Source organism: Pleurodeles waltl, chromosome 5 (assembly GCF_031143425.1).
Source record: "Pleurodeles waltl isolate 20211129_DDA chromosome 5, aPleWal1.hap1.20221129, whole genome shotgun sequence".
Lineage (NCBI taxonomy): Eukaryota > Metazoa > Chordata > Amphibia > Caudata > Salamandridae > Pleurodeles > Pleurodeles waltl.
In genome coordinates this window covers 1,776,961,101-1,776,975,568 of record NC_090444.1, presented here as the reverse complement: position 1 = coordinate 1,776,975,568, position 14,468 = coordinate 1,776,961,101, and the positions used below count along the sequence as shown (strand labels likewise).

Below are 14,468 nucleotides of genomic sequence, written 5' to 3'. Positions count from 1 at the left end.
CAACTGGTTCTGGGAGTGCCCCCTCTCTCCTTTCAGCACAGGTTCCAAACATCAGCGGGGGTTAACGACCCTATTGTGTGAGGCCAGGGCACAGTCTTTAAAAATGCAGGTGTGCCCCGCCTCTCCCTTGTCTCAGCCCAGGAAGGCTTTACAATATGTAGATGCACCTCTGTGACACCTCCACCCTCCCTGTGTACAGGTGGTCTGAGAAGTATGCACAAAGCCCCAACTGTCAGTCTGCCCAGACGTGGATTGGAGTCAAGCTGCAAAACACCAAAGTCATAAGCACAGATAAATGCGCACTTTCTAGAAGTGGCATTTCTGTGATAGTAATAAAAAAAAATACACCCACACCAGTAAGCAGTATTTATTATCACTATCACAACCATACCAAACACGCCTACGCTACCCCTCATAAATCAGACAATACCCCTTACACCTAAGGCAGGGCATTTCCAATGCAATCCTATGAGAGGGCAGCACTCACAGCAGTGAGACACCAAGTTAGGCTGTTTGTCACTACCAGGACAGGCCACGCAACATGGCACATGCCCTTCCTTCTACATACATGGCACCCTGCCCAAAGGGCTAGCTAGGGCGTACCTTAGGGGTGACTTACATGTAGTAAAAAGGGGAGTTCTGGGCCTGGCAAGTAAATTTAGATGCCAGGTCCCTGTGGCAGGAAACTGCGCACACAGGCCCTGCACTAGCAGGCCTTAGATAGGTTTGACAGGCTACTTCAGTGGGTGGCGCAAGCAGCGCTGCAGGCCTACTAGTAGCATTTAATTTACAGGCCCTGGGTATAGGGATACCACTTTACAAGGGACTTATAGGTAAATTAAATATGCCAATCAGGTATAATCCAATCATACCAAATTTGTAAGAGAGAGCACATGAACTTTAGCAATGGTTAGCAGTGAAAAAGTGCTCAGAGTCAAAACGTCAGCCAACAAAGGTCAGAAAAATAAGGAGGCAGAAGCAAAAAGTCTGGGGAATGACCCTGTAAAAGGGCCAGGTCCAACAGGAAGTATGAAGCACACTATAGAATTGACCAAGCTACGCCCCTGAGAGCGATTCCCGCCAAAGACACAGACCAGATATGTCATAGCAAACTCTTGTTGCAGGCACTGAATAACGCATGCAATAAATACCCGCACGGAAGCGAAGGTGTACAATTAACCTCATAATGGTAATATCATGCCACACAATACCACCTGCTTTTGGCACTCAATGTCGTTCATTTGTATTACCATAAAAAACCTGCGAGGATTTGATCTCGTCTCAGGTAGGTCAGATGCATGTTTGTGGCAGGAACAGAACGTGTGGCCTGCAAGTCACACAAGGACCCCGGCAACCACCACACAAACTCACTTAGTTGTTTCACTAGCACCAGTGACCTGCAGGTGAAGTCTAGCGCCATCCACAAGACACATTACCATGTGTGCTAGGATGCAAGAATGTGGAAACAGCTTGCAACCAAAATGGTTCCTGCAATGTTGAACGTTCCCATGGGGAGGCTTAAATGTGGGTACTTCTTGAAGGGGGGGGGGGGTGTCACGGTTGCAGGTTAGTTAAATGCCTAGCAGCACAACAAGCGCAGGTACGGGGGGGGTCGGTGGGTGGCAGTGCTGTGGTGACGTTAACGCGATGCCAGACGACTGGTGTTAGCGGAGGGGGTGCTAAGGAGTAGGTAGGCCACACAAGGGGGGCGACTGAGGGCCTTCCAGGGCTCAAAGTGAGGGTCTGAGACTAGCAGGGTACCTTGAAGATACTGGGCGGTGGGTAGGCAGGGCGTGAAGTGCTGTGAGATAGCCTCTAATGGCTAGTGAAAAAGGCTGCAGTGTTTTCAGAGGCTGGGAGGTTGGGCCTGAGGGCATGTGAAGCTTCCAGGATGGTTTGCATGCGCCAACTGAGGGAATAAAAAGCCCAGCTAAGTGCGTCAAAGTTAATATTTCAAGGTGTGGGTTTTTCCAGAGCCAGCGAACAGTCTCTGGGGTTCCGTGAGGGCCAAAAGAGAGCAACTTATGGCAGACTGAGGGCATCTGTGGATAGGAGGATGGTCAGTAGAGGGAACTGACAAACTCTTAGACCCAGCAGTGTGGGTATGAAGTCCACTTGATGGGGCGAATCTGAGTGCCAGATGATTTATTGCTGGGGCACCCACGCGGGTTGTGGTCCAGCCTGGGATCACTTGGTGCTGGCCAAGGGTCTAATGAGGGTACGTGAGGGCTAAAGGAGGTAATACAAGGACCTGTTGAGTTCCTGCAAGAGTAAAAAGAGCGCCAATCTCTGATAGCCCTGAAACTGCTATCTCAACAACCGGATGAGGTGCTTCTCAATACCAGTGGGATAAGTGGGATAGATGGCATGCGAGACGCAATGGCAGACAGCGTTGGCCCCAGCAGCGGGCCCTCGCCCAAACGCTTAGAGGAGGCCCAGCCCACCGCATCCCTGTAGCACACTGTAATGAACCCTCTAGTTTTGAAGAAAAAAGCTTCAAAAGCACTTTTTGTAAACCGGATCTACTCCACCAGCCAGTGCTTAATTTGTGCGTGTTGTTTCCGGTGCGGAGCACCAGCACTTATTTTTGAGGGCCGGCACTTCATTTTCTGCCTCAAGCATTTGCTGCAAGCAAAAGACACATATGGGAAAGACTGAGGAAGAGAAAGACGAAAAAGCGTCACAATGGGAGAGAGAGGAAAGCTGCAAGAGTGATCTGAAGGGGCAGGGAGTGGCTGTAAATGGATAAAAGAGGCCTGAGATGGCTTTAGGATTGTGCTTCCTCAGTATTCTGTGCTCGGACATTTTATTGCAGCAGCCGCATGTATAAGAGGATGGCTTTGGGCACCGGCACATATTTATTTACAAATTAAGCACTGCCACCAGCAATATTACAAAAGCACTGAATGACTGAAGAGGGCGGGGCAAAATGAATATTGTGTCTCAAGACGCAATCTAAATCAGGGAAAACAGTCAGAATCATGGTAAGCTCCCATGAAGGCAATCATATTCACCAACCATGGCTACAAAAAAAAAAAACAAAAAAAAAAACACTTCTGCGCATGATCAAGAACAATACCAAGTCGCTGATGTAGTAAAGGACAAGATAAGCAAGGGCAAGGAACTTAAAATATTACTTATGCCCGGTATAATTATCAACATGAGTAATCTACCCACTATTCTAGACCAAAGAGATTCTTCACTTGTTATAACTGTTCCATGCGTAAGCTTCAAACCCAAAAGCACTATCAGAAGACACAAGTCAGACTACAAACACCCCCGTCCACCCCCCGTAAATTATCTCATCTCTCATCCTGAACACCAAAGGAATGTTTCACTTCATGCATTTGAACAGGTGAAAAAAGAAATGACGGTGAGGAGGCCATGAACTAATGCTAGGACAAAAGGAGAGTGAATGGATAATAAGGGTGGACACTGTAAAATATGGTTTCAACAAAGATGCAGAAATGTATTATTGTCTATTGTACAGCAATGGTAGCATGCCCCTGTCAATCATTTAAAGTGTACTGCCAGGCTTGCTTTGAGAATGTAAGAGCAATTCCGTTACACACCTATAATTACATTTATCAACAGCATCTTTATGTTTATACTTTAATCTGTTCATTTGTGCTAGAGTTTCCATACCTTAGCATGCCCTCCGTGCTATTTTCAGGAGTCATAATGCAATATGTCTTGACCAACATCACAGGACATGGTACATGACTTCAGTCCTACTGGAGCCATATTTTTGGACCAAAAACAGCACCAACAGTTAACCCACAATTACATTAACACCAGCAAAGGGAAAACAACCACTGGTTTCACTTAAAGATTGCAAACAGGCACAAATAAACTCTGCACGCTCCATTTTTTTTTTTTTTTTTTAGCTTTTTTACACAAAAGTTACTGGTGTATTTGTCTCACTGTGCTCCATTCTGCGTGAGGATATTGATGCAATGGGCACTTTGCCCTCCTGGACTAACACTTATAGGACAATTTCTAATTCAGACAGGCCTTTGCTGTCTTCTTGTCTCTTTTAACTGATTATGTCCTGAGCCTCATAGGGAGACCAACCCCGAGTACTTCCAATAACGCATCCCACCTTAAGTAGGTTATTATCGACACCAAAACAAGCAGCTCTGTACACGATTCCATGACAAGCACTTTAACCTTTCAGTCTAATGTGATAATTCAACTTCCAGTTTATACATTTTTAATTTCTATCTATAGCCACTTCACTGTTTGTACTGACCCTTTCACCCTCACATAGAAACATACATTTTACTCAATGATTCCAAGATGGATGTACAATTTGTTCCATTATGTGTGACAAAAGCAATACCAGCATTGCATATACCATCACATCATATACATTATTACATAATGTATATCCATCAACCATTTAACAATGTACGGACCCAGGCCACATTACATTATGCAATCAAAGGCTCCCTGTAAGTAGAACACAAAGCCCCTCGTTTTGAGGTTGGGGGCGGAAAAGGGCACCCGCCAAACTCCTGCGGTCAAGTTACCACCAGTGCGGTCCCCTTCCTGCGCCCCCTATTAAGAGTTTCCCGCTGGGTCAGCGGAGGGGAAACAGAGTTTTCACCCACTGGCCCAGCGGGAAACAGCCCACAACATTGATGTAGCTCATAACTGAGCCGGTGGCAATGTTGCGGTGGGTGGGGTGCACCAGCACTCGTCGTGCTTTTCACTGTCTGCAAAGTAGAGAGTGAAAAGCACAAGGGGGCTGTCCATCGGGCCCCTGCACCCTGTCTCCGCCAGCCTTTATATGGCGGTGGTACCGCCATGAAAAGCTGGCAGAGAGGGGACTCGTAATCCCCAGGGCAGTGGTGCTTGCAGCGCTGCCTTGGTGGATCAGGACCGCCAGCAACGCCAGCACTGCCAGACCGACAACAAGTCATGATCTGGCGGTGTTGGGGGTCCGATCACGGGGCAACTGCCATGGTCGTAATGTGGCTGCAAGACTGCCACATTGGCAGCAGTCCTACAGCCACCGCGGCCTTGGCGGTCTGAAGACCGCCAGGGTCGTAATGACCACCAAAGTCATTCTGAAGGCATCCCCTACTTGCTAAACCCTTAACTGCCCTTTTACTACACATTTCATCCCTAATGTAGGCCATAGGTAGCCCTAAGGGCAGGGTGCTGTGTAAGCAAAAGGTAGGACATGTACTTCTAAGTTTTACATGTCCTGGTAGTGACAAACAGCCAAATTTGTTTTACACTACTGAGGCCTACTTTTCCCATGGGCTAGCATTGGGAATGCCATAATACACTGTTAAGCTGTAATTCTTGATTAGAAAGGACTGGCTGTATCATGCTTCATATCTTTAGGATGGGAATAATAAATCCTCTTTAGTGGTAAAGTTGGATTTAACATTACTATTTTAGAAATGCCACTTTTAGAAAGTGGGTATTTCTCTGCTCGTAATGCTCTATGTGCCATGCAATCTATCTCCAATACACATCTAGGGTAGGTGACAGCTACACTTTGCGCATTCCCTATAGACAGCCACAAACACAGGAAGGGGTGTGTGACAGAAGACTCATTTGCACTCTGATAGCTCGTCCTGGGCAGGAAGAGGGACAGGGAGCTGACACACCTGAAACGGCAGTGTCCTAAGTCCCACACAAAAGGCTGATTACCCCCATCATAGATAATCTGGAACCAGGGCTGGGAAGAAAGGGGGACCTTTGCACTTCAAGGGCCTGCTTTGACATTAACTCCACTTCAAAGGCACAACTAGGTATAAGTACTGGGTCTCTGACCCTACTAACAGTACACTACTGGATCTGTGAAGAACTGTGCCAGATGTAAGGACGTGTTCTGCAAGGATTGCAAGTCTGTTGGACTGCTCCTTGCTTTGCCCAGCTGAGCTGCCCTGCTGATCTCTGCCCTGATTGGACAAGGACTGGACCCATCTCACTTGAACCCAGAGTGACTCCAAGGGCTTGCTGGATTCCCCAGTCTGCTCTGAACTCTGAGGGCCATCAACAATTTCTTTCAACCCTGCAACAGCACAAGGATTCTGAAATTCACCAGTCTTGCTCTGCCAAGTGGTGCCAATCCAGTCTTGGGCCCTTAAAAGGTGATTCCTGCTGTGCCGATCCATCAGGAACTGATGCATGTATGTTGTTGGGCTGATTGGAACCGACACATTTCAGCCCGACGACAAAGCGTCACCCGCCTTCAGTGCTGCTTGATGCAGAAGCTTCCCTGAGACTGCAGCGCAACTGCGACCTAATGCTTGCATCGCAAAGGGGTTCATCAACGAGGCCTTCATTGGCTGTGTGGCTCGGAACAGACACATTACCGCCATCCGCAGGATCGACGTTGAAGCATAGCCTCCCCTGCTCCATGCATCCAAGGTACGTTTTGAGCTGGACATTTTTTTGCAGTTTTATATAGCACAAACACAAGCCTAATGTATTAGAGCGCTTTACATGAGCACCAGCTATTTTACACGAGGACTCATTCATTTTTCGTAGGCACTAGGAGAGTAAGTGATTTACCCAGAATCACAGGATGCTGAGCCAACACCTAGACTCAAACCTGGTTCCCCTAGCTCCAAAGCTGGCAGCTTTGGCCGTTACACACCTCATTTCCCCTTGCATGAGTCCGGTAGCTGGCCTGCCTCCATTGCAGTCGGCCTGAAGTTTAGATTTACCCTGGCCTAGCACGACCTGAAGTAACCTCTAAACACTATTGACTTCTAAGTACTACTTTAATTTATTCTTTTAAAATTCATAACTCAACTTCTACCCATTAGATTTTTGTTGTTTTGGTCTTGTTTTATTCATAAAAATATAATCTATTTTCTAACCCAAGGTAGAGTATTTTTTAGGTGTTTTCAGTGTGTTACTGTATTGCACAATTAGTTTACACATTGCCTCTTTAGATAAGCCCGACTGCTCTCAGCCAAGCTACTAAGGGTGAGCAGTTTATCTTTTGGTGTGTATCTAGCTTTTCCTGAGTAGTGGTGGTTCCTGCTTGTACAGGGTGCATACTCTGACAGCCAGAAACCCCAGTTCTAACACACACCTTGCTGGAACAGGGAGGACCCAAGGGGAGGGCCCTTGTCCTACCCTCGGTCCATGAAATTAAAGAGCCCCATAGAAGGCTTCTGACCTCCACACCGTCCTTCTTCAGGGCTAGGATACAAGGTTTCCGGCTCCCTGCATGCTAAACGAATGTAAGAAGTCGGTCAAAATAAATATGTTGGGGTCAGAAGACCAACACAGTGGCCCCCACTAACCAAAGAGTGGCTTTCAACCCTTCATGCAATACCTATTCTGCCTCTCAGGTAAGATTTTATTTCCACTACTCGTGCAGTGCTAATTTCAGGTGCAATGGAAGAGCATAAAACACTGAATATAATGTTGGTTCTGCTGCCTTTGACTTAGCCCCAGACATTTAACTTTAGTTATATTTGTTCATTGCTAAACATTTTTGCCCACTGGCATCTCTAGAGGGGAGCCAGATGAGACCCATTCCCCACCATTATTTGTCCTGGCTATCCCTCGCCCCCACTACCACAACTGCTGAATGTGCCAGGAGGCAACCTAGAAACAACAGACAGCGCTCCTTGGCAGACACAGTAGTTTGTCCACCTACCTTTAACTGCAAAGCAGTTCTTCCTTTAAAAGTGTTTCACCAAAAGAGGAAAACTGGTACATATGTGTGTTTACATATGAGTATGAGCACACACACCCATAATGGGTATAAATATAATGGTGACAGATGAATATATGCACATGTATGTGTAACATTTGCACATGGCCCCACCAGTCTTACCTGTGGCCCAATGTGCCCCCACACCTGCCCTAAAATCACTTCTAGAGAGGCCACTGTTTTTGTCCCTTGCCTAACCTGACAGCAATGGAGACACAGACTTTTTAGGTTGAGTGTAAGCGTACGACCTCTTACATACTTTTAAGTATACTTCTTCTGTAGGCTTCCAGATATTTCATTTGTTAGTTTCAGTGTCATTTAAAAATCCTTGCTTGCTAGTAGTCAGTCATGCCTCTTTGTCCCTCCTGCTTCTGTTTGGGAGCAGGGACCAACTACTGTATAATTACGCTTTGCCCTGTTTATCTGGTCTGCCAGAAACTTTTTTTTTTTTAAACTTTGTTTCCTGATCCTGTCCAGTAAGGCTTCCCTTTTCATTTGCAGAGCATTCTTCCTCAGAGCTTAGCTGTAAACAAGGCTATAAAGCAGACTGTTATCATAGATACATTTGGTCTTTGTGGGCTCTCTGCACCCTCTCTCAGCAGCCTAGCTCCCACCTTTCCTTGGCTTGGATTTTCTTTACCAAGTGTGCCTGCCTTTGTGCTGAGAGCAAGGGCGGAGAATTGCTTATAATTGCTTATAGCCTAGGTACCCAGCTCAATCAGGGTTCTGCAATCCTTAGAGAGAGTGCCCACTTCTGTTCCATAATGGGATCCCACTCGCAGCTCCATCAGTGCACCTCAGTTCACACACTCCAAGCCCTCAGCCGTGCCAGTGCCAGGAACCCCACACACGCTTTCTGCCACAGCACCTCAGTTCTTGCAGTCAGTACACTCTCCTGCTCCAGTACTGGGACCTCGGGCGCAGCTACATCAATGCATTGCAGTTCACACACTCCAAGCCCCAGCTGTGCAAGTGCTAGGAATCCCACACATGCCGCCTGCCAGAGCACCTCAGTTCTTGCAGTCAGTACACTCTGCTGCTACAGTACTGGGACCTCGGGCGCAGCTCTATCAGTGCACCTCAGTTCATATACTCAAAGCCCTCGGCCGAGCCAGAACCCCCACACACGGTGTCTACCAGAGCACCTTAGTTCTTACAGTCAGTACACTCTGCTGTTCCAGTACTAGGACCTCAGGCGCAGATCCATCAGTGCACCTCAGTTCTACCCCAACAAAGTACCTTCCTTTCCTCTACTGCAACCCCGCTCCCATACAGTTCCATTACAGCAGCTCAATTCTAATATTCAGTCCCACTGCCAAGCCAATACTGGGCCCAGAGGAGAAAAACAGCTCAGGCAGTGCACCTCAATTCTAACATCCAACGTCACTGTTAATGGGAACTACCACGGCTCCGCGAGAATCCATCAATTCTAACATTCAGTGCATATTTCTTCTCAGTACTAAGGCTCACACACACGCCCTTCAGGACTCTTCGCTTCTCTGGTTCAGAGGCAATGCCACTCATATACTGGGCCCCACTCACTGCTTCACCAGGGCACCTCCAGGCTAACACTCGGCAACACTGGCAAGCTAATACTAGGTTTGGCACACATAACTCCATTAACATACCTCACTTCTGACCTTGTGTGACCGTTACTATTCCAGTACTGCATCCCACATACAACTCTGTCAGTGCACCTCAACCCTAACCTGCAGCGCCCCATTACTCCAATACCAGGAATTACACACCGCTCTGTTTCTCATTCCTCACCCGCTGCCTTTCTGTTATTCCATCACTCGGCCGGGACACAGCTCTGTCTATACCCCAAATCCTAATCTGAAGCACCCCAATATTGCTATATTGAGGTTCACATACAACTCTGTTAATGCACCTCCTGCTGTTCTGCAGTGACTCCTGCTGTTCTACTCTCTGACTTCTGTTTGAGGATGTGAGGGAACCAACTAAATCTACTCTTAGCTGCCATCTTTATTTGGGAAGGTCTGTTTTACCTGTCTCTATCCATTCTTTCCTTTACTCTGTTTACTCTCAATGTTTTCTTTCGCCCCCACTTTTTTCTTTCCAGCTCTTAAAATCCACACATTAACAATTTTGCTATTTCAGAGACCTATAGAACTCACTCAACTCTAATTACTGCTATATTTTTCTACCACAATTGCAGTCAACCATTTTCCTTTCTTATTCCAGGCCCATGACACCATTAGTATGCCACTTGTCCTCTCCATCTTTACTCCCGACTTCCTTTCCTTTCACCCTCCAATCTGTCACAAATGACATTTTTGTTATGGTGTTTTGAGCAAAAACACTCTAATGCAAAAGGTTTATTTCTGATAAAAGGTTTATATGATAATTGGATATGTTTTAAGATAGAGGAAGAAGGTAAATGGAAGTGCTGTAGTTAAATTATATGGCAGGAAAATATGAAATTATGAGGCAGGGTTGACCAATTTATGTGGCAAGAAAAGTCCAGTTATGAATTTACAATGCCAATAGCTGTAACTCAAAAAACGCGAGACCTATTGCATTGCAAATGGTTGTTTTTATTATTTTAACACATGGGAGTCTGAACAGAAAGGAGTCGGAAGGCCACTTACAGCATCGACATTAAAATGAGTTTCTGAAGTTAAAACAAACACACACATGAAAAACTGCTTGGTGGCGCACACATTGGCTCAGGGTAAGCATCACTCACAGGCTTGACGTCCTTTCCGTGAATTACCGCAAATATGACATTATTCCCACACATTTTGAGTTTCGAAACTGTTGCTGTTTGTGCAATAATAGCCAAATATGTAACATAAATGGCGTGTGTATGCCGAAAAGATAATGCTGTAAAAGATCGCTCACCCAAATATTTTATAACCTGAATTAAAATAAATGTAGTTATTTAACGCATCTGTCAATAAAGTTCATTTGAATCCATAAGCATTATCTGCCTTCAGCACCTCCTGACGACACCGACTCCAGAACACTGGAAATGCTGAGAAGCGCCGGTATTAAACTTCCATCACATATGTTTCCCGTTATCGCCCTCTAGTGGCCATTCCCAGGAGCAAACTCTTAAAAAGTACCAGAGTCACCGCAATGTAGTCTCACTTGCCAGCAGCAGCAGGGCCACTGACTCGCTGCCGGGCGTTTATATAGCCCTAGCGCCTAGAAGGCTTTGCGCCGGTCTAAACTGGACCAATTCAGCGGCCGATGCTGACACACAAAAGGCTCACTTTTTATGTCAGTCTCCTACAGATAATCTTAAAGATCTTAAAGTGCCACATCCACAAACGTTGTCAGTCTTGGGCTTATCAAGGAGGAGTCGACGGCTGCAAAACTGCGTCATACCAGTTATTAGCGCTATGAAGTTCACTACGTCACAGAGTAGCACGAAACAAAACAATGATATATATATATATATATATATATATATACACACATATATCCATATTTTTTTACCAAACTATTACAGTAAGAAGTACAAGTGGAAAGGCCCTCGATGGAGTTCAGCGTTTTAGAAATGCATGCCCGGGTAACAACCACAGCCAGAATGCCAACACTTCACAATAATGCTGTTTTCACAAAAGTAGTGCTTTTTAGCACGCTCCAAGTACAGTTCCTCTCCTTAAAGCGAAAGTTGACCATTTACAACTGGTATTTGCTGGATCTGTTCTCATTAAATGAATTTTAGGACATTGGATCATAAATGCTGAGCAGGAAAAAAAAGTGTAATTCTACTGGTAAATTACGAGTTACAACCGAAAGATATCAATAACTAATTACAAAATGGAACTATATTTCATCCGTATTTCTACCGACCCTCTTCCTCCCTCCACCACATCACCCGACTCATTTCATACCACAAAAACCCCATTAAAGTTGCATCATTGCAAAGAAGACCGCGATACGTTAAACTACACGTCGAGCACAGTGGGCGTGTGCTCAGGTCTATGCAGCAGATGGTCAGAGCATTTTCTTACAAAAACAGATTATACAAGATGTGCAAAATCAATACTATGGCCAAAAAAATACACCTGCGATAACTGGTGTGTGATAACGCTACATTGCACGGTTTCAGTCGTGAAAAGCAGACTTGTGCAAACAAACTGCACAGGCAGGCGTGCAGCAAGCATGCAGGCAGCCAGGGGACTAGTCAGTGCCTACAGCACAGGCCCCAGACATTGCAGCGTCCCTGCAGCAGGCGTGCCTGCCTTTGTGTGAGCCCAGCCATGAGGCGTGCTCCTCTCGCACAAAGCAGAGCACTCTCGTGCCACGTTAGCACCCCAGAGAAGCGCCTAGCATATTAAATCACACATCTGGGCGCTGCGGTGAGTGCCTCACAGCTAACAGTGAAAGTTAAGGTGCTCTGTTCTTACCTTCAGTTGGAAGGGCTGGATTTCACTTAAACTCTGGTTCCTGAGCTTTCTGGTTAAAATCTTCAGCATTGTATTAGTCCAATGGTCGTGGAAGGGTTGAACATGCATGCACAGACACACACACACGCACACAGTGCAGCAGCCCTGCAGGGCCGAGGGGCTGTTCAGGAAGGTTTGCAGGTACACATATTATGTCTGAGGTTCCTAGAGGCAATACAAACGCAACCCGGTTCAAAAAGAAACTTTACTTTAAAAATAAAGTCAAAACTTCTCTGCTCCTGTCGGCTTCAGAAAAATTAATTGAAAGAACAAATTAATGTTTAGGAGAAAACGTGTACATAAGTGTCAGCGTGGAGGACACAAGGGTCAGGACGGTAAACTCTCTTCATGGAGAGCCCCCAGGCCCTGCTCGGTTCATGGTAATTTGGGGAGCCATGCTTGCTGTGCCGGCCCGGAGCAGCCACCCCCTGCCTCCCTCTCCTCCTCATCCAGGCAGCCACACTCTCTCACACATGCACACTACACTGCCTCTCTGTTCCTCTCAGGCTTCCAGCAATGTGAAACTTGTAGCAAACAGCACACCCAGCCGCCGGCCCTATTGGTTGGCTCGGGGGACTGTGTCAATAGCAGTGGGCGGGGCTTGCATTTAAAGAGAGACTGGTGCTGGTGATGAGCACTTTTCTGACAGAGCAGCAGGGTACCCCTCGTGCAACCTGAGAGCACAGCATCCTTCTCCAAGACAGGTGACACACCGGAAGCACAAACAGGCCACCGCGTCACGTGTTTTTAAAGAATGCTGAAATGTGCTCAGTCAACGTAATGGTCAGTAATATAGGTCACTGCTTGAAAACATTATATACCTGCACTTTGGAACAGTCTCAAGGGAGCTGTTCCAACAGGAAAATTAAGATTTTCCAATTAGCTCGTGGTGGAACGGATGATATTTTTCTAGCGAGGGAAAGTGGAAAATAGTTACTATCGGCACAGAAGTTGGCCTGTAAAAAACCGGGAGCATAACTCCTAAACAGAGAAAGTTGGCGCTCGTGAAAACCAGGCTTCCTCTTCGGCCAGTTTGCCAGAGCAGTTGGCTCGCCCCGCGGCTATCGGTGCCAAGGAGCCCATGGCCCCGCCCGGTGGCAGGCGCCCAGCTCGCCCTGCCCCGCGTGCAGCCGTCATCGGTGAGCTGTGCGTTACTCGGCGCTATGAAATAAATGCACGTTTGCAGCGGCTTGCTAGAAAGCGTGCAGTGAGCCGAGCTGCAGCCAAGAGCTCTTGCGCAGAGCCCGTTTGCTGCTGTGTGTGTTTTTTTTCCACCAGCTTTTGCTTTTTAATGAGCTCGCAGCAGGTGAGGCTCTCCGGAGGTTTCTCGTCGCTAGAAGCCCGAGGGAGTTCAGGGTGAGCCCAGATGCAGCGCTATGCCGAGTGTAACACGCTGATCACGCTTCAGTTGAACCCCTTTTGTTCCTTTTTAGATTCAGAAAAGAAGCCCCAAAAGTTACACGAATACAAGCCGGAAACGCAAACCTTTTCCTAAATGTAAAATAATTCCAGCGTTGGATCCGAGTATTATTTTTCGCTGGGACGTCCCGGAAACACATTCTCCAAACCCTGTGCCCCGATTGGTAGCGCTGTTCAGTGACGTAACAAAACCTTGAAGTCCACGCCTGCAAGGTACCCTCAGGCCCCCCAGGATCAGACTGGGGAAGAAAATCCAGGCACCAAAATAAAAGTGGCTCCCAATAGTAAATTAAGTAGCTATAAAAAGTGGCCCCATGTTTGTAAATTGGGCAGTTTTGAACTTGCAAAAACGAACTGTGTAAGCGTTTTAAGGTATGTAAGGCTGCAAGGATTTGAGTTTGCTGCAGGCAATGTTTGTTTTAACATCAGGGAAAGCAACAGTACAAACCGGTCCGGCAAACCATAAAACAGGCCCAGAAACAGCCAAATATCCGGCCCACACACCGAACTCTCAAACCAAAGCAGATTTAATGAAGTCCACAATCACTCCCAGGACGAGGAACGACCAGCCCGTTTGGATTTCTGCATCAACTGACTGTCTCAGCTCGATCCTCAGTTCTAGACTGCAGGCACAAGGTGCCTTTGAATACAGACACAAAGCATCCGAGTGTAGTACAGAACATCACAACTACCACAACCAGCCAATCAGCACCAACCGATTGTTTTATATGCCAGTCCAACCACGCCCCCTTAATTTACTCATCTTGGTGCTCGGGTAGCTAACCACTGACCCGATCCTCATGATATCAAAAGGCGTTTCAGTTGAAATAGCTTCAAAGAGATCATCGTAATTTGCAGTATGACTGAGAGCAGGCCATAGCAAAAGCTACTTTTGGTGTTGTTGAGTTAAGTTTAGGGGATCACCATGTCTGTCC

The 14,468-nt window shown here is 46.6% G+C and overlaps 1 protein-coding gene across 3 annotated transcripts in view; it reads right to left on the bottom strand.

Moving 5' to 3' along the window:
- LOC138296789 (uncharacterized) overlaps nt 1–12,638 on the bottom strand; it is a 313,720-nt gene extending 301,082 nt beyond the window's left edge. For 2 of the 3 annotated variants that reach the window (XM_069236226.1, XM_069236227.1), the window contains exon 1: nt 12,076–12,638. In XM_069236226.1, coding sequence (XP_069092327.1) covers nt 12,076–12,183 — 108 coding nt within the window. In that variant the 5' untranslated portion in view covers nt 12,184–12,638. The remainder of the gene's footprint in view (nt 1–12,075) is intronic. The other variant, XM_069236225.1, reaches the window with a different exon arrangement.
- Between the last annotated feature and the right edge of the window lie 1,830 nt (nt 12,639–14,468).